This window comes from Lagenorhynchus albirostris, chromosome 19 (genome assembly GCF_949774975.1).
Source record: "Lagenorhynchus albirostris chromosome 19, mLagAlb1.1, whole genome shotgun sequence".
Lineage (NCBI taxonomy): Eukaryota > Metazoa > Chordata > Mammalia > Artiodactyla > Delphinidae > Lagenorhynchus > Lagenorhynchus albirostris.
The window spans coordinates 41279500-41303671 of record NC_083113.1 but is presented as its reverse complement, the minus strand read 5'-3'; the positions used below and the strand labels follow the sequence as shown (position 1 = coordinate 41303671).

General features: G+C 50.2%; 1 protein-coding gene across 6 annotated transcripts in view; it reads right to left on the bottom strand.

The window, feature by feature from the left end:
- LOC132510058 (cocaine esterase-like) overlaps window positions 1-23869 on the bottom strand; it is a 45770-nt gene extending 21901 nt beyond the window's left edge. For 5 of the 6 annotated variants that reach the window (XM_060131772.1, XM_060131773.1, XM_060131774.1 and 2 more), the window contains exons 1-16: window positions 23093-23869; window positions 17705-17909; window positions 16646-16787; window positions 15848-15981; window positions 15509-15767; window positions 14973-15071; window positions 14562-14702; window positions 14368-14448; window positions 13995-14139; window positions 13438-13575; window positions 12410-12482; window positions 11783-11965; window positions 8860-9194; window positions 3236-5271; window positions 2374-2570; window positions 669-2260 (exon numbers count right to left, since the gene is read on the bottom strand). In XM_060131772.1, the coding sequence (XP_059987755.1) occupies window positions 5198-5271; window positions 8860-9194; window positions 11783-11965; window positions 12410-12482; window positions 13438-13575; window positions 13995-14139; window positions 14368-14448; window positions 14562-14702; window positions 14973-15071; window positions 15509-15767; window positions 15848-15981; window positions 16646-16787; window positions 17705-17909; window positions 23093-23240 (2157 nt within the window). In that variant the 5' untranslated portion in view covers window positions 23241-23869 and the 3' untranslated portion in view covers window positions 669-2260; window positions 2374-2570; window positions 3236-5197. Of the gene's footprint in view, window positions 1-668; window positions 2261-2373; window positions 2571-3235; window positions 5272-8859; window positions 9195-11757; window positions 11966-12409; window positions 12483-13437; window positions 13576-13994; window positions 14140-14367; window positions 14449-14561; window positions 14703-14972; window positions 15072-15508; window positions 15768-15847; window positions 15982-16645; window positions 16788-17704; window positions 17910-23092 lie in introns of those variants that run through there. The other variant, XM_060131775.1, reaches the window with a different exon arrangement.
- Window positions 23870-24172: the final 303 nt, after the last annotated feature.

The following is a 24172-nucleotide window of genomic DNA, read 5'->3' as shown; positions in this document are numbered from 1 at the left end:
GATACCAGGTCTGCCTGTCGCTTCTAAATCTAGAGCCCACCAGTGCCTTCCACCTACCCGGAAGCCCCCACTGACCCCCTCCCTGCTCTCCCTGTCCGCGCTCTCACCCACAACCTCCAACCTGTTCATGTCATCCCCGGGTTACCAGTCCAGCCCACAAGGGCCCTCACAGTCTGGTCTTTGCTGGCCTCTCCAGATGTACAGAACTGTGTTTTCTCAGCACATCTCAACCTCCAGGCCTTTGTTCCTGCCGTTCCCTCTACCAGGAACACTCTTCCTCTTTGTTCCCATCCCTTGAGCCTACTCTTCTGGCCTGTGCAACTTCTGCTTGTCCTTCGGGTCTCAGTTTAGATGTCCCCCCTCCCCTGTCCCAAGTCACAGCCGGTCTATGCCTCCTCACGCCTATAGCCCTTTGCGTCCCCGGTGACACACTGTGAATGGGGCCTGTTTAACCTGTCAGGCTCTCTTATCAGCTTGTGGGGGCAAGTTTCCTGGTGGAAAGAGGGGAGAAGAATAGGAGGCCTTCAAGGCCGGTATAAAGAACTTGAACTTGCCCCGGGGGTGACAGGGAGCTTTTGAGCAGAGGAATGGCACGACTCAGAACCCCTCTGGTTTATGACTCTCTTTTCTGCCCCAAATAAACTTTCCCCAAACACAACTGGTCTCACCTGCAAGTGTTTTTCATGTAACCGTCAGCAGGCAGGAACTTAGTCAGACTGAGGAAGGGTACGTGTGGGACCAGAGTGGGCAGGATGGGATTCAGCGGGGGCAGGGGAAGTCATTGTGATATGTATTAAAATCCAGATTTTTCAAGGGAACGGTGCATTGATCCTCAAAAAAAGAAATGTGTGCCCCCCTACTCAAAAACCTCTGGCTGCTTTTTACCTGTTGTAGCCTGAGTGGGTAGACCTCGTCTACCTCGTGACAACAGCGTGACTGATGCACTAGTCCAGATGCCTCCCCCAACCTGTTCTCCTGTGTCCCGGTGGGTGCTCCGCGACCTGTGCCAAGCAGCCCAGAAGGTGATCTTCCCTAGCTGGAGCGGGAGGAAAGAGCCCAGGCAGGCCATAAAGGGGTGAGGTGCTGGCGCTGGGAAGCTTGCATCTCACATCCAAGGGTAAGGGCTCTGGCCCTGCTGGACTCTGCTCTGCCTTGTACAAGGGCCAAGACTGGGCAGCACGGACAAAGGGACTTCCCTCAGCCCTAGTCAGAGGCCTGTGGGGCCTGAGATCTGTTCTCGGCTGGATCCCCTTATGCCTCAGGACTCCTCTGACTCCAGGTCTCTGCCGTCGGAGTCCGCCCACTCTTCTGGTCAGGGAGGACAACACCTGTGCAGAACTAAGCGGAGCTGTGGTGCCTAAAGGGCCTGGGTTCAAGTCCAGCAGTCACCGTTCTCACACTTTCTCAGTCTTTCACTCACTCACCAAGCATCCTCTGATTCCAAGTCCTGACTGATCCTACTATGGGAGATGCAGAGTGGGGTCAGGCTGATTTCCTCACTCAGAGAGCTTCTCAGAGGAGGACAGAAACACTGACACTGACAATGCTAGCTTAGAGTGGGCTATGCTGTAATGGACACAGATAGGGCCAGGACCAGAGAAGACAGGGAAGACTTCCTAGAGGAGGAGGGTCCTCTGGGGAGCTTGAGGTATGAGCTGGACCTCGCCATGAAGCAAGTGGGAAGAAGGAGAAGTTTGGGCAAAGGCCCCGTAGATGGGAAGTAGGTGATATGTCAAAGGAGTCATGGAGGGGCTGATGCTTTAAGGGACATGACCACCCATCAGCCTGGTTTGGGTTAAAGTCTCTCAGCAGGGGTAAAGGAGGCTGCTTTGTTGGGACGTGGCCACCCCTCGGGTTGGCCCCCAGCCCAGAAGACCCAGGACCTGCCTCCGAGCTCCCCCTGGGCCTTCCTGCCCTTCTGCTTCTGCTGCCACTGCCCGATCTTGGTGGGAAGTGTCTCTGCCCAGAACTGCTGTCGGGCCTTCCTTAGCTTCTGGCTGACCCGTGGCACCAGGCTGATTTCCAGGTATTGCGCTGGACAGTTGAATGGGGGCCAAGGAGGCAGCCCCTTGCCATTGGGATCCCTGGCTGGGAGGAATGAATGAAGACAAAGGTCTCCTGTATTGCTCCCTGGGAGGCAGATCTGAGTAGTCTAGGCCGAAAGCCAGGCATGCCTCTTTGCTTACTCACCCTGTCCAGGAGAAGTGGGTCCACTGGGCCATCATGGTGAGGCTCAGCTCCTGCTCCTCCCCTGTGGCTTCTGGAAAGGTTATGAGAGGGACAGACCTGGATCAAGGTCACGTGGGTCCTGGAGGAGACTCAAGGGTCCCCTCTGATGACCTGAGACCTCTGTTCCTGCATGCCCCGCCCTACCCTGGTGGAGCCGGCAGCCTAAGGATCTTGTGTCTGTTCATCCTCACCCAGCATGGAGCTCTCATCCATGAGGAAAGGACCCCCGAAGATGAAGGTCTTCTCAGCCCCATGATCAGCCCGCACCCAGGCCGGCTTGATCTTCGCAAAAGAACTGGGTCGATGCTGGAACTCATAGAAAAAGATGGAGACCCCAGAATCTGTGGAGAGATGGCTGGATGAGAAGTAGATACCCACAGCCTGATCAGGTCCTATCTTTGGTAAGCCAGGCTCATCATAACACCAATACAAGTAATAATAATGATGATGACAAAATGATGAACAGCAAGCCTTTACTGAGCGCTTGCTAGGTGTTGAGCACCATTCCATGTACTTTATGTGTCACTGTTCATGTTATCCTCATAAAAACCTATGGATTCGCTCATTATGTATTATTATTGCCATTTTACAAACAAGGAGACTGAGGCACAGAAGGGTTAGGTATCTGCCGGAGGTCACAAAGACAGGAACCTGGAGCTGTTCTAGGACTGTGTTAGAGATTAGCCATGAGGTCTGGAGGAAGCAAGACTTTTCTCCCAGGAGAAGGGCTGAAAGCAGAAGAAATCACTCATGAGTCAATTGAATCCCTGAGAATTGGTGATAAGTCCTGCTGGGTGACCTTTGGCAAGTCACTGCACCTCTCTGTGCCTTGGTTTTCTCCTCTGCAGAGTGCCCTGCCAGAGTCGCCTCATTGCTGTGACACTGCATCCCTGAGATGAAGTGGAGAGTGGGGGTAGCAGTGGAGCGTGGCACCATGTCACTTGTGATAACTCAGCTCCTGGGCCCAGGTGGGAAAGGTGGGACAGGTAGACAGGGATAGGCTTACCTTGGAGGTTTCTGGAAAAATTCAATGTTCATGACAACGTTGCTTATCAATTCCTGGAAGGCTTCTCATTTGGCTTGTCCATCTGAGCTGCTGTGTAGGTATTCATCTATAATGGTGGCATCACCTCAGCGGGCACATCCTGGGGCAAGAGGCCTGCTCAGGTCCCACAGCCACAGCAGACCCTCCCAAGAGGCTCCACACCCTCCTGCCTGGCCTGCCTCATGTCCCAGGGCTTATGTGCCAGGAGCTAGCCACTTGCTGCCCTTGGGGGTTCTAGATGGTGTCTGGGAGGGATAAGGTCAGATCTGGAGTAAAATGCTAGCTCTGCAATCACTGCTTGGCTGTGTAACCTCAGACAGGTTGCTGAGCCTCTCTGAAAGGTAGCTCCTCCCTGGAAGGTTGTTTGGCAGCCTATGTGAAGCACAGCATTCTGGCCTGGAGCACGTGCTCAGTTGAAGTTAACCAGGAAGTTAGTGAGAGAACAAATCATGGGCACTCCCCATGGCTCCAGAGAGCAGTGATGAGGTTGTGTGAATGAGGAGGGCTCTGGGGGGTCTCAAAGAAGGGAAATGAACATAGATTGAGCACCTCCTGGATACCACCTCCTTGGTAGACTCTTCAAATGCAGCATCCAGTATCCTTCTTAAACAGCTCACATGGGTGGGATGTATCATCCCCATTTACAGGTGAAGAAATGGGCTCAGAGGGGTTAGGATAACTGTGGACAAGTAGCTAGGGTTGGGATTTGACCCCAGGTCCACCTGGTTTCACATCTGACAATGCAATCTTAATAGCTGAAGCTCTGGGATCAGACAACTGGCTCAAGCTCTGCCTCTGCCCTTTACCCATCATGAGACCTGGAGCCTCAGTTTCCTCATCTGTAAAATAAGGATAATGAAAGTCCCTACTTCACAGGGTTGTAATGAGGATCAAAGGAGATGAATGCCTGTCCCAGTGCTCAGCACAACACAGTTCCTGGCAGAGAGTATGTGCTCATTAAGGGGCAGTCTAGGGCTTCCCTGGTGGCGCAGTGGTTGAGGGTCTGCCTGCCAATGCAGGGGACATGGGTTCGTGCCCCAGTCTGGGAAGCTCCCACATGCCGCGGAGCGGCTGGGCCCGTGAGCCACGGCCTCTGAGCCTGCGCGTCCGGAGCCTGTGCTCTACAGCGGGAGAGGCCACAACAGTGAGATGCCCGCGTACCGCAAAAAAAAACAAACAAAAAAAACCCAAAAACCAATTGTGTTTCTATACACTAGCAATGAACAATCTGAAGATGATATTAAGAAAACCATTCCATTTACAATAGCATCAAAAAGAATAGAATACTTAGGAATAAATTTAATAAGGGAAGTTCAAGACTGTACATTAAAAACTAGAAAACATAATTGAGAGAAATTAAAGAAGACCTAACTAAATGGAAAGATGTTCCATGTTCATGGGTTAGAAGACTTAATATTGTTAAAATGGTAATACTTCCCAAACTGATCTATACATTCAGTGTGATTCCTATGAGAATCTCAGCTGCTTTTTTTTTTTTTTCCAGAAATGAACAAGCCGATCATAATTCACTTGGAAATGCAAGGGACCCAGAATAGCCAAACAATTATTATGGATTGATATGTGTCTCCACGTAAAATATACGTGGAGTCATAACCCCCAGTACCTCAGAATGTGACCTTATTTAAAGATAAGGCCGTTAGTCAAATTAAGATGATTACAGAGGTGGGCCCTAGTCTAATATGCCTGGTGTCCTTGTAAAAGGGGGAAATTGGACACAGAGACAGACGGGTCAGAGGGAAGACAATGTGAAGCCAGAGGGAGAATGCCATCTATAAGCCAAGGAATGTGTGAGGCTACCAGAAACTAGGAAAGAGGCATGGACTCTCTCACACAGCACTCAGAAGGAACCAACCCTGCTAACACCTTGATTTCAGACTTGTAGCCTCTAGGATTGTGAGACAATTAACTTCTCTTGTTTAAGTCACCCAGACTGTGGTCCTTTGTTATGGCAACTCTGGCAAAATAATACAGCAACCCTGAAAAAGAAGAACAAGGCTGGGGAATTCACACTTCCCAATTTCAAAACTTACTACAAAACTACAGTAATCAAGATAGTGTGGTAGTAGCATAAGGATAGACATAAAAATTAACAGAGTAGAACTGAAAGCCCAGAAACAAGCTCCTTCATTCATGACCAATTGATTTTCAGTAAGGGCACCAAGACAGTTCAATAAGTAAAGAATAGGTTTTTTTCAACAAAAGATGCAGGGACAGCTGGATAACCACATGCAAAAGAATCCCTAATTCATACCATATACAAAAATTAACTTCAGATGAATGTAATTCATTCATGTAACAGCTAAAACTATAAAATTCTTAGAAGAAATCATAGAGGTAAATCTTTATGACCTTGGATTAAGCAATCATTTTTTAGATATGACACAAAAAGGCCAAGCAACAAAAGAAAAAATAAATTAAACCTCATCAAAATAAAGAATTTTTGTGTTGCAAAGGTTACTGTCAGCAAAGTGAAAAGACAACCCACAGAATGGGAAAAATAGTTGCAAATCATATATTGGATAAGAGACTTGTATCTAGAATATACGTAAATCTTTACCACTCAACAATAAAAAGGCAAATAATCCAAATGGTCAAAAGATTTCAGAAGACATTTCTCCAAAGGAGATATAAAAAGGGCCAATAAGTGCATGAAAAGATGTTCACTATTTTAGTCACTAGGGAAGTGCAACTCAAAACCACAATGAGATACCACTTCACACCCACTGGGATGACTACAATCAAAACAAAAGATATTAACAAGCATCGGCAAGGATGTGGAGTGATTGAAATCCTCACACACTGCTGGTGGGAACGTAAAATGGTGCAGCTACTTTGGAAAACAGTTCAGCAGTTCCTGAAATGATGAAACAAAGAGTTGCTGTATGACCCAGAGTTTCCATTCCTAAGTATATAACCAAGAGAAATTAAGTCATATGTTTGCACAAAAACTGGTACATAAATGTTCTTAGTAGGGGAATCCATAAGAGCCAAAAATGTGGAAACAACCCAACTGCCTATCAACTGATGGATGGATAAACAAAATGTGGTATATCCATACAGTAGACTATTCAGCCACAGAAAGGAATGAAGTACTGATATCTGTTACAACGTACATGAACCTTGAAAACATTATATTAGATGAAAGGAGTCATACACAAAAAACCATATACTGGGATTTCCCTGGTGGTCCAGTGGGTAAGACTCTGAGCCCCCAATGCAGGGGGGCCCAGTTCCATCCCTGCTTGGGGAACTAGATTCTACATGCATGCCACAACTAAGAGTTTGCATGCCGCAACTAAAAGATCCCGCATGCCGCAACTAAGACCTGGCACAGCCAAAGTAAATAAACAGTATTTAAAAACCAAACAACTCCCCCCATAAAAAACCCAAAACCCATGTATTGTGTGATTCTATTCTATGAAATGTCCAGAATAGGCAAATCCATAGATTTGACAGAAAGTAGATGCGCGATTATCAGGGGCTGGGGGGGGGGTGGTGCGGGGAGGGATGGGAAGTGACTGCTAATGGGCACCGGCTTGTTTTGGGTGATGCTGATGCAAATGTTCTGGAATAAGATAGTGGTGATGGTTGCACAACTTTGTGAATATACTAAAAACCACTGAACTGTACACTTTAAAGGGGTAAATGTTATGGTATGTAAATTACCTTAAAAAAAAAAGTTGAGATTTGGGCTTCCCTGGTGGTGCAGTGGTTAAGAGTCTGCCTGCCAATGCAGGGGACACGGGTTCGATCCCTGGTCCGGGACGATCCCACATTGCGCAGAGCAACTGGGCCCGTGCGCCACAACTGTTGAGCCTGCACTCTGGAGTCCGCGAGCCGCGGGTGCTGAAGCCCCCCGCGCCTGGAGCCCGTGCTCCGCAACGAGAGGCCACTGCATTGAGAGGCCTGCACACCGCAACTAAGAGTGGCCCCTGCTCGCCGCAGTTAGAGAAAGCCCGCACACAGCCACGAAGACCCAACGCAGCCAAAAATAAATAAATTTATATTTTTTTAAAAAGTTGACATTTAAAAATTGTGGTCTGCAAATGCTGGTAAAGTTGCAATGAAACTTGTAGACTCCAGGGACTTCCCTGGCGGTCCAGTGGTTAGGACTCCGCGCTTCCACTGCAAGGGGCATGGGTTTGATCCCCGGCTGGGGAACTAAGATCCTGCAAGCCGTGCAGTACTTCCAAAACAAAACAAGACACCTGTAGACTTTGCTGGTGGCAGTTTAAATCGGCAGAGCAGTTTCAGAAAGTGTTACGCCAATGGCGACATGTAAGAAATGGAGAGGTCTCCATAAGGTATATGAGTTACTTTCCATGGCTAAAGCTTTCATCATGGATATTTAGTAAACAGCTAGTTGGCTGAAAAATGTACAGTTTATGGAAATTCACATAACATACAATAAACCATTATAAAGTATACAATTCAGGGGCATTTAGTGTGTTTGCAATTTTGTGTAACTACCGCATCTCCCTAGTTACAAAACTCTTTCACTTCCCCAGCAATACACCCTGTACCCATTAAGTAGTCACTCTCCATTCCCACCCCTACCCCCCTCACCTCACACACCAATACCCCCATCCCCTGATGACCTGATAACCATTAATCTGCTCTCTGCCTCTATGGATTTACCTATCCTGGATGTATCACATAAAAGCAGTCATACGATATGTGACCTTTTGTGTCTGGCTTCTTTCACTTAGCACCATGTTTTTGAGGTTCATCTAAGTTGCAGCACATATCAGTACTTCATTCCTTTTTCATGGCCGAATAATATTTCACTGTGGCTGCACCACAATTTTTTTATCCATTCATTCATTGAAGGGCATTTGGGTTGTTTCTACCTTTTGACTATTATGAATAATACTGCTATAAACATTTATTTATACATTTCTCTGTGGTCCTATGTTTTCACTTCTCTTGACTGTATAGTTAGGAATGGAATTGCTGGTCATATGGTAATTCTGTGTTTAATGTTCTGAAAAACAAACAAGCTCTTTTCCACAGTGGTTGGATGATGCCGCTATAGAGCCTCAGCACCTTGGGCCTGAGCAGCTCTGCCAAGGGGCCCGAGGACTGAGGATACCCAGGGTGTATGTTGGGGGTGACTCTCAGGTAGGCCTGCTCTCTTGGAGGACCCTCAAATGACAGGGCAGAAGCAGGGCACTACCCTCCAGTGGCCCTGAGACCCGGGGTAGGGATGATGGAGGAAAGGGGGCAGGAAGACTGCTATTAACAACTCGAATCCCATTCCAAATGCAGGGAAGATGTGACTTAAGAGCCAGACCTCCTGCACTCAAATCCTGGCTCTGCCCAGTGGCAGCTGTGTGACCTAATACAAGTTACTTCACAGCTCTGGGCCTAGTTTTGTCATCCATAAAACAGTGATGATAACAGGAACCAACCTCATAGGGTTAAAGTGAGGTTACATTGTGAAAACACAAGGCGAGAAACCAGAGCCAATGGGAGCCTGTTCTTGTGTCAGGACAGGGTCTCTCAGGGTGTCTGTCTCTCTGCTGGCTTGGGAGACTCCCACTCCAAGGCGGGGCAGGACTTACCTCTGGGCCTCAGTGTCAGGAACACGGCTGGCCGGGAGTGGGAGGTGGGGGATGGGTGGAGACTATGAGGCGCTGGCAAATATTTGCTGATTCCAACAGTTGGATGTGCTGATTCAATGAGGGACAGGGTGAGGGTCATGCCTGGACTAGGTGCCAGATCCTCTCCTGGGGTTCCAGCTGGCACCTCGAGTTGGAGAGCCTGAGGATCAAACTTCTGCCAGAAATAACCAGTGCAGCTTCCTGAATCCTCTTTGGAAGCCTCCCTGGTGGGGCTGTTCCCTCTCCCATAACCTTGACACATAGGTACATTCAGGGCCTCATGAGAAAGAGGGAGACTGAGAAGGAGAGAGAGAGAGGCAGGTAACCAACCACAACGAGATGCCACTACATACCCATTAAATTAATCAAATGTAAAAGACTGATAAGACCAAGTGTTGGCAAGGGTCTGGAGCAATTGGACCCCACCTATATGGCCGGTGGGCGTGCAGAAATGGAACAGTCAATTTGGAAGACAGTTTGGCACCTTCTTTAAAAATTAAGCATACACTCTCCACATGACCCTGCGATTCCACTCTTAGCTATTTACTATTTACAAAATGAAAGCATACGTCCACACAAGGACTTATCTGAAAATGTTCATAGCAACTTTATTGAAAATAGCCAAAAAATAGAAATAACTCAGATATCCATCAATGGATGAATGGATAAAATGTGGCATGTCGTATATGGAATACTATTCAGCAAGAAAAGAGAACTACTAGTTGAATCTCAAAAACATTATGCTAAGAGACAGAAGCTGGTAAAAGAATGATTTCATTTCTATGACATTTTAGAAAAGGCAAACTATAGCAACAGAAAGCGATTTAGTGGTTGTGAGGGACCAGGGTCAGGGCAGTGCAAAGTGGCATAAAGGAACTTTTTTTTTTTTTTAAGATTTTTTTTTTGATGTGGATCATTTTTAAAGTCTTTATTGAATTTGTTACAATATTGCCTCTATTTTACGTTTTGGCTTTTTTGGCCACGAGGCATGTGGGATCCCAGCTCCCCCACCAGGGATCGAACCCACACCCCCCGCATCAGAAGGCGAAGTCCTAACAACTGGACCGCTAGGGAAGTCCCTAAAGGAACTTTTCTGAGCAATGGATGCATCCATTGCTTGATGTGATGGTGGTTGTATGTGATGTGATGGTGGTTGTATGTGATGGTTGTATGTCTTATACATTTATCCCAATTTATCAAACTGTACACCTAAAATGGGTGAATTTGATTGTATGTAAATTATTCCACAATAAAGCTGTTAAAAAAATAAGATTAACTAAAACTAGTCCTAAAAACTAGTTCTGGGAATCCACTTTTGGGAAGTATACTGTTCATATGCAGTACTGAAAAACAGAGGCATGCATGCCATAGGTGCTCAATAAATGCTTTCAGGATGCGGGGGGGGGGGGGGGAGGGGGGGCGGGGAAGCATTAGCACCAGGCAGTGTTCTTCGGAAGGAACGCTCCTTCCGGCTCCAGAGTTGGTCATCTCAAGCTTAAGGTTATGCTAGCCTGCCATCTGGTGGCCATAGTTGGCAATGCAGGAATCTCCAGCCTTCAAGCCCAACTTCAGGAGGCTCTATGGTGGGGCAGAAAGAAGGGGGACCTTCCTCCTGGGAAACCTGGTGCCCAGAGGGTCAGAGATAGGGAGTCCTGGATCTATGAGAAGAGGGATACAGCTTCTTAATAATAGAGAGAAAGTGCTTTGGTGGCACAAACGGGCAGAGTGAACATAATTGGTACCTCTACATGTTGAGAGAAAATGTAAGATAGGGTTTTTTTGTGGGCGGGAGATGGTGCAGGGGGAATAAAAGTTTGGGGAAAACAATGAAATAAGTAGGAAAACTAATCACGTGGATACCCACAGTGAATTGGTGAGTTGGGCCATGCTCAGTAGAGGGGGTGGGGGAGGGGGGCAGGGTAGCAAGGGGAATTCTAAAAGGCAAGAGGAGACCTCCCTGGATGAAGAGGCCCTTGGGAGCCAGCCAACAAGAGTCTCTTCCCCTACACATGCCTGGATCTTCTGACCCCTCAATCCTACTTCCAGGAAACATCCCACAGATAAACATCTCCATGGATGTGCTACAGTCATGTAAAGCTTGGGCCCTACAGTGTCTGCAGAACCACTGAGAATGAAGACAAACTTCCCGAGGCAGTGACTGAGGAACCTGCCTGCTTCTCCTGGCCAGTGGGCAGCTGGTCCAGGCTCCAGGGACCCATGGACAAGCCCACTCTGAGTTCCTACAAAAAATGGGGTCAGTTACCTCCGTGGGACACTGATAAGTGAATGCGTAGGTTGTTTAAATGTCAATGATAGACGACACTTAATCTAGGGGGACAATGAGTGGGGACAGGGACATTTACATTCTTAGTAGTTGGGAGCCTCAGTGGGGCTGAGATCTCAGAGCTCCCAGGCTCCTGGTATCCAGGCTTCCTATTAGCCATTTACAGATGGAAAGCATGGGGGCCTTGCTGAGAGCCAAGTGTGGGCGACATGCCCCAAAGCACCTTCCTTCAGAGGGAGAAGAGAAAGAGAGTGGGGTGGGAGTGGAGGTGAGGAAGGGAGGATAGGGCCCAGGGCCCAGTGGGGTGTTGAGGAAGGTAAACTTCCATTGGGGTTTGCTCATCCAGCTTCCTGGGAGGGTTTATGGATTGTGTCTAACAAGAGAGGACCCATGGCAGGCTTGGGAACATCATGCAGTAGGTTCTTCAATGTTTGCTGGATGGATGGATGGGTAGACGAATGAATGAATGAATGAATGGCTATGTGAATGAAGGAAAAAACTACTGGCTCCTCACTGGGTGTGTGTGGGCACATCCAGCAGACCCCCACCTACACTCAAGCCCACCCCTCCACCCCCCTCCCCCCAGACGCAGGCAGTTACAGTTCTGTGTGCTTCTCCTTGGCCTCCATTAGCTCCCGTATCTTCTGGGGTAGGATCTTCGTCCAGAACTGCAGCCTGTGGGCCTTCAGGGCTCGGCCCACTGCAGGCTGCGTGTTCAGCTGCATGTACTGCTCCTCCTGGTTGAACACAGGCCAGTGGGGCAGACCCTCGCCGTTGGGGTTCCTGTAGACATGCCCTCCCGTGGGGCAGTGTGAAGGTCACTCTGGGCCCTACCCAGCCCAGACAGAGCACCGTGACTGGGGTCAGGCAAGGCAGCCAAACAAGCTTGGGGAATGGGGGTGGGGTTCCAGAAGGAGGAAAGAAACTACCTCCCACCAGAGCGTCAGCTCCGCAGGGGACAGGGCGGCCTCTGTCCCTTCCTGATAGAGGGAGGCTCTGCAGATAACAGCACTGTCACCCCCCATCCAGGTCACCCCAAGATAGAATGAGTGTCCAGCACCCATAAGGCCCCTTTCTGTCCAGGAGGGTCCTGGAGCTGGGGAGGGGGCTGCCATGCAATTAAGGACACATCCGCTAATGAAGTCACCACAGACAAGGGGAGCCCAGGATGGGCTCAAGCCCTGCCCTCCCCACCATGGAGGTTAAAGTAGGAGTGTGACATCTCACCCATTTCGAGCAAAGTTGGCCCAATACTTCATCATCTTCCTGCTCAGCAGCTCCTCCTCCTCAGTGAGTTGGACTACAGAGCAAGAGGACAAGGGTCCAGGTCAGGGCAACTCCAGTCCGGCATGTGGGTCATTCCCCCTCACCCCATCCCAGGCTCCTCCCTGCCATCCCAAGGCCTGGCTCTCTGCCCGCTCCCCAGGCCCTCTCCTTGCCCAAACCCCATATATTCATCCCGGCCTCTGGCTGACCCAACACTGGGCTCATCCCTGACCCAGAAGGCTCCCTTCTTCTGACAGCAGAAGGCCATTTAAGACATAAATATGGGGCTTCCCTGGTGGCGCAGTGGTTGGGAGTCCGCCTGCCGATGCAGGGGACACGGGTTCGTGCCCTGGTCTGGGAAGATCCCACATGCTGTGGAGCGGCTGGGCCCATGAGCCATGGCCGCTGAGCCTGCGTGTCCGGAGCCTATGCTCCGCAACGGGAGAGGCCACAACAGTGAGAGGCCCACGTACTGCAAAAAAAAAAAAAAAAAAAAAAAAGAAAGAAATATGAAAAAGAAAGAAAGCAAGGAAGGAAGGAAGGAAGGAAGGGAAGGAAAGAAAGAAAGAGAGAAAGGAAGGAAGAAAGAAAGAAAGGAGGGAGGGAGGAAAGGAAAGAAAAAAAGGAAGAAAGAGAGAGAGAGAGAGAGGGAGGGAGGGAGGGAGGGAGGAAGGAAGGAAGGAAGGAAGGAAGGAAGAAAGAAAGAGGCCTTTCAAACACCCCCTCTGCACCCATGCCAGAAACCCAAGGTCAGGGTGGGGAGAGGTGGAGGGAGCACGGGTTCCAGTCTGAAGAATGCTACACTCCAATTCAAGCTCAAGCTTTCTAGCTGTCACGTCTTGGACACCTGATCCCCTCCTCCCGCTGAGCCTCAGTTTCCTCGTCTGTACAGTGAGGGCAATCACCCTCACTCAGGGTCTTAGCCAATGTCCCATCCCACATCCTGGGAATGAGGAGCCTCTGAGAGACCCCCACCTAGGAAGACTCACTGTGGCTGCTCCCGAAAGGACTTCTGAAGATGAAGTGAACCTCATCTCCATGGTCTGCCCTCACATAGCTCGGCCTGAAATCCCTGAAGAAGCTCGGCTGATGCTGGAACTCGTAGAAGTAGACAGGGGCATAGGAACCTGGGGAGGTGCGGAAGATGGGCCGTAACCTGGCAGCCCCTCACCTGGAGCTTTCTTGCATCACCCATGGTAATGACATAGCTAAGTCCAAAGCTGGTTGGAATCTGGACAATGGGGTGGAGGAGCCCCAGGCTGGAGCAAGGGCAGTGGGAAGGGCCTGGGTTCAAATTGTGGCCTTGGAACTTCCTAGGCTATGGTTTTAGGCAAGTCACTGAAGGTCACTGAACCTGTTTCCTCCTCCGTAAAATGGAGTAAATGTCTGTCTCTTAGACTAGCCATGAGGATTTACCACGATGAAGGATATCAAGTGCACCAATAAATAGACATGGTCTAGGTTTTGGACACCAGTAGACCTCATCTGGCACCTGCAGCTCTCAGTGGCCCCCTAGCCAGTCTGGCCTTAGTGCAGATGTACTCACACTGCAACTTTGCTACTTGGAGTGCAGGGATCACGAAGATGCAGTCCCCCAGGATCTCATGGAACTGGATTCGGAGGGTCTGGGGGTCCTCACTGTCCCCTATGTACTCCTCCATCAACAGGTCACCAAACTCAGGCGGCATCATCTGCGCCAGGGGATCAGGAAGTGGCAGGTTAGGCAGGCTGGCGGGGCCGGGACGCAGCAGAGGCAGGACCGGGAGACGGATCCTGGGATGGGATAGGGAATCGGGGAAAGGGGCCAAGCTCTGGGTGAGGGGTGCTGCATGCACAGGATATCTGGGGGCTGGGTTTCCCGTGCCTTGGGAGAGGAAAGGAGCCCCCTCCCCATGCGGGCAGGTCCCCAGGAACCTCACCATCATTTTTGATATTTTCTGCAAGTCATCCTTTATGGTCTCTCTGTCCATTTCCTTCTGGGCGTCAGAATTGTTCATGAACTGGGTGGTGGGGGAGTCGAGTTGGAGATAGGATGCGCCTGGAGCTACGAAGCCCCGAGGCCTTCCCCCTGGATGGGCTCCCCCACACCTGGAGGCTTGGGAGTGGGCCTCACCGAGGGGAGGATCCAACTGTACTCATCGCTGTTTACACCAATGATGCTGGGGACAGGGTGCAAGTCGGCAGAGGCCAGCAGCTCTTGGGGGTGCTTGGGCAGGAAGATCCCGTCCACCAGGCCAGGGATGATGCTGAAGGGCTAAGGGACACTCAAGGTCAGGTTGCAGACAATTTCTGATGCCGCAGACATCTTCCACCCCTTCTTGGCTCGTCCCAGAAGGCTCACACCCACCCCAGCAGGTCCTATACCTGCCTCAGCATGGCCTGGCCTCGATTTCCCATCCAGGGCTGTGAGGACACCAAGGTGAGGAGCTACAGTAACTTGCCCAGGGAGGATGAAGGGCACCCAGGCTTGCCTGCCCCACACCTACTGGACCCTTCCCTCCACAGCCATGTCCATCAGTCAAACCTTGCTGATGGCCAGAATCTCCTCTTCACTCTTGTGCCGCAGGCAGTCCACCAGGGCCTCTGAGTCAACCTGGCCACAGGCAGACAGGTTGGCCACCACCTGTAAAGAGACCAGGCAGCGGCTGGCTCATGCTTCCAGGTAGGGGAGAGAGGTTTGCCCAGTGCCCCAGTTGGAGGCAGGTGTACCCCAAATCTCACAGAGTATTGTGAATGGATTCCTACAGTTTTGAAATTGTTCCAACTTCCCTGATGCTCAGAGGACTCTGCCAGGGGGTCCATCCCACCTGCCTAGATGGTCCTGCCTATGATGGGGGCCCCCAGCAGCAGTCTTGTGGGCCACAGAATGTACTCAGCCTCTGCACTGACAGAGGTCTGTGAATTCTGACCCTTGAACAATCCCCACATAGGTGGCTGTTTCCAAGGTCCTCTGATGGCAGGGGAGTCCTTGTTATCCCCATTTAACAGACAGAGTAATGGAGGCTGAGAGGTAAGAAATGGGACAGCAGGTCTGGGCTTCCCACGGTTGGGGGCACTCACTGTGGAGACCACGTCAGATGAGTTGGTGGTGAAGCCGGGCACCAGGGCCACGCCACTCTCCATGATGGCACAGTGGAAGAGTCCTTTGGACATGGGGGACACAACATGCAAAGACACGCTCATGCCACCCGCAGACGCGCCAAAAATGGTGACATGGTCAGGGTCGCCTCCAAAGTAGATGATATTCTGCTGGACCCAGCGTAGTGCGGCCACTTGATCCAGGTAGCCCCAGTTGCCAGTTGCGTGCTTGTCTCCAGTGCTGAGAGGTGGCAGGGATGAGGGTCATGGGAGTATCCTGGCTCCATCAGCCTGCGTTGCCGAGCCCAGTCCCAGTCTCACCTGAAGAAGCCCAGCAAACCCAGGCGGTACTGGATAACGACCACCACCACGTCCTCGAAGGCCGCCAGAGCAGAGCCGTCATACGTGGAAGCCATGCCCATGACAAAGCCACCACCGTGGATCCACACCATCACCTGGCGAATCCAAGGCACAGACACCATACGGCTCCCACCAAGCCCAAACCCCATCAGCGCTGCTACCTAAACTAACCACCACTTTGGCTCTGTCCTCCTAGCCACACGGACAGAACTCCAGCAAGACAAAGTGGTGTCTTCACGACCTAGGCTGAAGGCAACCCAAGTTCTATCAGGAAAACCGGGCCTCCCACACTTTGGGGCCCGTCCCACATACCGAAGCCTGGCTCCATTTCTCCCAGAACCCTCTCTGACATGGAAAGAAAAGGGATGTCTCTCTGATCACCCCACATGCATGCACATTAATTACAAGTGTGCTCTATTCTCATTGGCCCAACAGATAATCCATGGCTGGGGTCTCCGGCCACCGCAAAGTGCATCCCTCAGCACCTGAGTGGGTCCTGGGTATGAGTTGGTTGGGTATAGGTCCTGGGTCCCTACCAGGACCACAGTTTCTGACGTCTGGGAGCAGCCAGGGTTCTGTGACCCTGTGCCCAGGCATCAGCCACCCATGCTGGGTAAGAAATACTCTCTTGGATCTGATAGTAAGAAGCTTCTTAAGAGGGTCCACACTGCAGTGGGGCCCAGGCTGATCTTCTTCTTTTCAATCTTCTGCAGAAGAAATGTCCTCCCACCCCTTAGCCAGCTGTGGCCTGGCACTCACAGGCAGCTTAGAGCCCTCATGGGAATGCGCAGGTGTGTAGATGTTGAGGTACAGGCAGTCTTCAGACATGGAGGTAGAAGGCAGGGTCACATTCAGTAGTTTCAGAGTCATTCTTTTCACGCTAGCGAAGTCCTGCAGACACCTGGTGACCGTGGCAGGCAGTCAGTCCTGGGGCCATGCTGTGGCCATAACCAGATCCTGGGCCCAGATATGCTCCCAGCTACCCTTAGTCCCACTTCCTCTGATACCTCACTCACGTGTGATCCCTCCCTAAAGCCCCTTTGCACCAAGCTACAGGCCACAGACTCTGGGGAAGCTGGGATGGAGCCTAGTCTTCCAGGAGGCCTCAAGTTTATGAGGGCCTTGGATATCAATCCTCCTGAGGTTGAGAAATCTTGACTCTGGAGGGTCTCTATGAGAACGATTGGTTGCATGTGTTGACATTCACCACCATATCACTGTACTCAGGCAGACCTGGAACAGGGGAGTAGCCTGTATACATGTGCTGCCAAAAGGAATGGATTAATTTCTCATGAGAAGGGCAGTGGGACATCCCTCATCCCAAGTCAGACTCTCAGGGAACCTCATCACTCCCACAGTTTCCAGTTTCAAGAACATATACACGCCCCTTGGTCAACGGCATCTGGCCCTGTCGGTTGGCACAGTGACTGTGCAGAGTGGGGTCTTCTGCTCCTCAGGGATCTACAGTGTCTGCTGCTAGAGTCAGGAGCTCCTATGAGGTTCAAACCTCTCCCAGAGATACCTCCTCTGGTGGCAGAGATCACCTGCCACAACCAGAACCTAGGGAGTTGTGTGTCTCTGCTTGTCCCTTCAGCTTGTGGAGCTAATGCTCTTTGAGTGCTAAGCCCTCAGTCTGGGAAAGTTACTTCACCCTTCCAAGCCCCTGCATGCTTATCAGAAAAATGCATGTGAAAATCCACCAAACTCAGAGGGAAAACTGGCTGTTTTGAAATGACATGAAATGACAACTGCAGCCTGGCCCAGAGCTCAGAGTACCCTCTATCCCAGGGCTTAGAGTTCCCTGGACCCCCTGCTTACTTGGCTGGGTGGGAGGTCCCATCCTTTATACCACTCCAAGATTCCGGGGGCTCCGGGGGCGCAAACCGCAACAGCCCTAGAGGTGGCTTGGCGAAGGGAATTCCCAAGAAGGTGTGGATCCCCACATCAGTGTTCTTCACATGGACGAGGCTCCCCCGCACCTGGCCCGTGTGCGTGGTCCGCACGGGGCTGGCAGAGTCCTGGCCTGTGGGCAGAGAGATGGACATCAGGGTTGGGTCTCCCCATTTAGCCGCCCTCCCAGACTGTTGATGTCGCCACCTCCTTCCTGTCCTCAGCTCAGCTCAAGGGACACTGAGCTTTACAGATTTCCTGCCTGTAACTCTGAGCCCCCCACCCGCAACTGCCTTCACTGCCCCAGCCTTTTCCACCATGCTCACTGAGGCTCCTTGGGGCTCGGCACCATGGTTTAGCCCCATAGTTTAGCCTCAAACAAATAGTCACAAATGAGCTTGATGGAGTGAGAGTGTCCTTTCTGCTCACTGTGTGCCAGGTCCTAGGAGGCAGTAGGAGAACTGTGGGAATCGGACAGACAAGATTCCTGTCCTTAAGGATCTCACACTCTAGGTGGCAAGAATGACATAAAGAAAGTATCCTCCAAACAAAGAGTGATAGTATGAGGAGAACTACAAAGAGAAGGGCAGCTGTGTCTAGAACATAAAAAGCACAGCCTGCTCTGCTATGGGGATCAGGGAGGCAGGAAGAGATTGAAAGTCCCCTAACAGAGAAAAAGCTGATATTATTATTTTTGTTTTTTTAATTAATTAATTTATTTTTTGCTGTGTTGGGTCTTTGTTGCTGTGCGCGGGCTTTCTCTAGTTGCGGCGAGCGGGGGCTACTCTTCATTGCGGTGCACGGGCTTCTCATTGCGGTGGCTTCTCTTGTTGCAGAGCACGGGCTCTGGGTGCACGGGCTTCAGTAGTTGTGGCTCGCGGGCTCTAGAGTGCAGGCTCAGTAGTTGTGGCACACGGGCTTACTTGCTCTATGGCATGTGGGATCTTCCCGGACCAGCGGTCGAACCCGTGTCCCCAGCATTGGCAGGCGGATTCTTAAGCACTGCGCCACCAGGGAAGCCCAGAGCTGATATTCTTAATAGATAAAGAATTTCTATAAATGAATAAGAAATATGCCAGCTACGCATATTTGGTGAAAGAATATGTTCAGACAGAATAAGGAATACCAGTAAACGGCTCTTACACAAATGAGGAGATGTTCATCTCACTCATGCTAAGAGAAATGCACATTGAAATCTGACTGTGATGTCAACAACTTATTTTGTCACAGAAAGCAAGACAATCAGACATTGTATGTTTTCTGTTGGAAGTCCACTGCACCACATATGAAGTAGTCTTGTCCCCAAACAAAACAAAGCAAAACCTAAAATCTGAATCTGATCAAGCCTCTGGAATATAAATACAAGTTTACAGGCATACAGGGGACAGAGAAACAGTTAAAAGACACCCTAGGGATGTAATCAGCAAGACCCAAACTCTGTTATATGTGGAATCTAAAAAAAATGATACAGATGAACTTATTTACAAAACAGTGACTCACAGACATAGAAAACAAACTTATGGTTACCAAAGGGACAAAGGGGGGAGGGATAAATTAGGATTTTGGGATTAACACAAGCACAGTACTATATATAAAATAACCAACAAGGACCTATTGTATAGCACAGGGAGTTATACTCAATATCTTGTAATAATCTATAAGGGAAAACATTCTGAATATATAATATATATAACTGAACCACTTTACTGTACGCCTGAAACTAACACAACATTATAAATCAACTATACTTCAGGAAAAACAAAAACAAAAACAAAAAGCCCTCAAACTCTGGGATGCTCTCCAGAACAAACTGGTTTCTTCGACACAGCAACAAAATTACAAGAAAAATAAAAGAGAAGCAGAGGAGGAATCTGAAGATTGAAAGAGACTCATGAAATACTTCAAAAAGATAGATAATAATAAATATTGGAAAGGATGTGGAAAAACTGGAACCTTTGTATATTGCCGGTGGGAAGGGAGAATGGTGCAGGTGCTTTGGAAAACACCCTGGCAGTTTTTCAAAAGGTTAAACATAGGACTTCCCTGGTGGCGCAGTGGTTAAGAATCCGCCTCCCAACGCAGGGGACACGGGTTCGAGCCCTGGTCCGGGAAGATCCCACATGCCGCAGCTAAGCCCGTGCACCACAACTACTGAGCCCGTATGCCACAACTACTGAAGCCCGTGCACCTAGAGCCTGTGCTCCGCAACAAGAGAAGCCACTGCACCGCAACGAAGAGTAGCCCCTGTTCGCCACAACTAGAGAAAGCTCGCGCGCAGCAACGAAGACCCAACACAACCAAAAATAAATAAATTAATTAATTTTTTTAAAAAAAGGTTAAATATAGAGTTACCACAGACCCAGCAATCCCACTCCTAGGTATAAACCCAAGAGAATTGAAAACATATGTCCACAAAAAAACTTGTGTATGAGTGTTCATAGCAGGATTATTTATAATAGCCAAAAAGTGGAAACAGTCCAAATGTCCATCAACTGATAAATGGATTGATAAGATGTACCATATCTATACAATGGAATATTATTCAGCAATAAAAAGAAGTACCGAACATGCTACAATACGGATGAAACTTGAAAATATGCTAAGTGAAAAAAGCCAGTCACAAAGGGCCACATATTGGATTATTTCATTTATACTTCCAGAATTGGTGTATTCATAGAGACAGAAATGTTGGGGAAAGGGGAATTGATGTGGTAAACTCTGTGAATATACTAAAAACCACTTTAAATGGGTAAAAGTTATGCCATGTGAATTATATCTCAAATCTGTTATTAAAAAAAGCACATCTACTAATGTTTAAAGTAAGAACCTTGTTTAAATCATGGTTTTAAAAAAGTCATAAATATCATGAGATAATATGAAATAAGAATATTTGACTAGATGTTTGATTACATTAAGAAATTATGAGAGACATATATTTCTTCTTTTAGTAGGACATGATAAAAAAGATTACAGGTGAGGGGCTTCCCTGGTGGCGCAGTGGTTGAGAGTCCGCCTGCCGATGCAGGGGACATGGGTTTATGCCCCGGTCCGGGAAGATCCCACATGCCGCAGAGTGGCTGGGCCCATAAGCCATGGCTGCTGAGCCTGCGGTCCGGAGCCTGTGCTCCGCAATGGGAGAGGCCACAACAGTGAGAGGCCCGCGTACCGCAAAAAAAAAAAAAAATTACAGGTGATATGATGTCTGAGATTTGCTTCAAATAATGGTGCAAAGGAGAGGTGATAATCCAGACAAAACTAAGTTGCCCAGGTCTTGATAACTGTTAAAGGTAGATCATGGTACACTGAGTTTGTTATATTATTCTTGCTACCTCAGATGAGGAGCCCTGCAGTGCTGTATGACCTCGGGCAGTCCTGACCCTCTCTGTGCCTCAGGGCGCAGGGAGGTATCCAGTCAGTCTCCCAATTCCCCTGGTGTTATCTCCACTGGCTCCCACCTCCCTGGCACCTCTCCTCCTGCAGGCTCAGGCTCTGCTTCTGCAGAATTTGGCAGATTTGAGCCTGGTTTCATAATAAAAAGTAAAAAAAAAGAAAGAAAACAAAAAAAAACATCCTTATGGAACTATATTACCCTACACCCATTAGGTTAACGTGGATGAATGCACCTGACGACACCTGGTGTGGGTGAGGCCGGAGTTAGCAGCTATTCACAAGCTCCACAGAGGGCAACTGAACAATGCCTTTCCAAGTCAGAAGACTCATCCTTCTCCCGAGGAACACGCTGTCTACATAAGTCCTTTGTGGGATGTAACGTCTGCCCATGTAATTCACTGCCTCCACCGACCTTTAATGCTTGATGTTTGTTATAGCAAAAGACAAAACCTGCTAAAATGTTCCTGAGCAGAGGCTAGTTACACCAAGGATGCTTCCTCCTTGAAGAGAAGCCCTTTCATTAAACAGTATGAATAAGTTCTACCATGTGGGCATGTGGAGAGGTCACTCCGTGTGTCAGGAAGTGGAAAAGCCAGGGACCAAAAAGGGAGGCAATGTGTGACCATTTGGGTGAAAACCAAGGATGCACGCACACATCCATTCTTGGGTAAACTCCTGGTTAGTGTGTGGAAGGCCCTGGGGACCTAGATGGTCCCTGCCTATAAGCCAGGACTGGGTGGGAAAGGAGAGGGTCAGACCCATCATCTGTGCTTGCCAGTTCTTCTTTTCTGAAAGTGGGTCCCATCCAACATAGCAACATTTTTAGAAAGAGGCATCAGCGAGGCCTCGCAGATCGTGGCGCTGCAAGGTTCCAGTGACCTCTTAGAGCCTGGTGAGCAAGGGGTAAGGGCAGAAGCACGATGGGTTGGGCCTCGGGGTAGTCCTGAGTGTGGACGCTACCCAGGCAGATTCGACTGGGAAGGGAGAGGATAATCAGGTTCCACAGGCAGAGCCCGTTTGGATTAGAGGATCACGCCCTTCAAGAGGAGTGCAGGGGACTTCCCTAGTGGCCCAGTGGTTAAGACTCCACACTCCCAAGGCGGGGGGGGGGGGGTGTGGGTTCGATCCCTGGTCAGGGAACTAGATCCCACATGCTGCAACTAAAAGATCCCATGTGCTGCAACTAAAAGATCCCATGTGCTGCAACTAAAGATCCCGCATGCTGCAAGGAAGATCCTGCACTCGGCAATGAAGATCCAGCATGCTGCAACTAAGACCCGGCGCAGCCAAATAAATAAATTTTTTTTTTTTAAAAGAGGGGGCACAGGAGCTGGAGCTGTGCCCAGGTGCCGTGCCCACATAGTGTAAGCTATAAAGGCTACCAGTAAGGGCTGGCACAAAGAGAGATCACCTTTGCCCTGGAGGTCAAGACCTGCCCTCATTCGGGGTGGGTGCATGGGGTGAAGAGAAGCACGTTTAAGTCTGTCTGATAGTAGGATGTGGTGGCTGGGGGATGGGGGCTTCTGTAGGCTTAGCCAGTAACCTTGCCCAGGGCTCCTGTGGAGAGGGGCTCAGTGGGTGTCAGGACACCCCTCTGGCCAAGGGCAGAGCCAAATGGTGGCGGGAAGGTATAATTATTGTTGTTATTACCCCCGTCAGCACCAGCTCCACCACAAACACTCGCAGAGAAATGTCCCAAATAACTCCCCAGCCCCGGCGATGCTCAGAGCCCCTAGGGCCTGCTTGCGCCTTGGGGTAGTGCGACTTGGGGCAGCCCAAACTCTCTCTGCGCCTCAGAGGGCGCAGAGATGGCGTCGTATCCCTCACACGGTTCTGGTGCTGGAACTCTCCACCGGCTCCCACCTCCCGGACGCCTTTCCTTCCGCAGCCTCAGGTCCTGCCTCTGCAGAATTTGGCAAATCCTACCCCGGTACCTGCCGCCCCGCGTCGGAGCCTCACCCTGGCCCGGGACAAGGAGAAGCAGGACCCCGAAGGCCACGGCTCTCAGCCGCTTGCGAAGTCGGTCCAGCTGCATCGTGGGCTCACAGGTCTTTTTTGCACTACCGACGGACATGCTGCTTTTCACCAGGAGGCTGCGCAGGGACGCATCCAGCCGTCGACGATTGAGTGTCTCGCCCAGGCCTGGACTTTGTACTGGGAAGGGAGTAGGCGGGGAAAGACGGGTTTGGCAGGAAAGCAGGACAGAACGGGTAAAGGCCAGGGGCAGGTAGGGGCTAGCACAGCCGCTTCCCCTCTGTCTTCTTGGGCCTCCTCCGCAGGGACCTTGAGGCTTCTGCAGCCCCTCCGCAATACCAAGAACCCGCTCCACAAACCTGCGTTCACTGTCCTTATAGTCACAGGCCCGACAAGTGTGTTCCGAGGGGGAGAGAGAGGGAGCAATAATCTGTGATTGGGGAAACCAGGAGAGCTTCCTTGACGAGGTGCACGATCAGGATTCCCATAGACAGATAAATAAAAACGACCTTCGTTCAGAGTGAAAGGAACCGCCCGAGTAAAGGCAGGGAAGTCTGACGGCCCTTCATTCCAAAAACTCCTCTTTGCTTTCGGGGATCGATTTCCTGGGTCCGCCTTCATTCCCCTATTGTCCCTGGTCTGAGGGTCTCTGTGGGCCCTCCTCCCTACTCGGCAAAGGCCGGCCTTCTGAAACGCACACCTGACTGTGGCACTCATCTTAAGGACACCCTCAACCCCACCCCGTGTCTTTCCCTGTCCCCACCTCCCGTCAAAATCGAGGTCACGGTTCTTTATCCATTGGGCAAACATTTGAAGAACGTCTTTAGGGCCGCACGCTGGGAACCGGGAGAGCACTCCCAGGCCCAAGGTGCAGCGGGGCCTGCAGGTGCGTCACTGGGAAGTTCGGAAACGCAGTGAACCGTGCCAGGACAGAGGCAACTCTGGGCGCCCGCCCAGCCTAAGGGGCAGGCCTCTCGGAGGAAGTGATGCCTGACGGTACGCCTGGCTCAATCTCAAGACGGGTCTATAGTG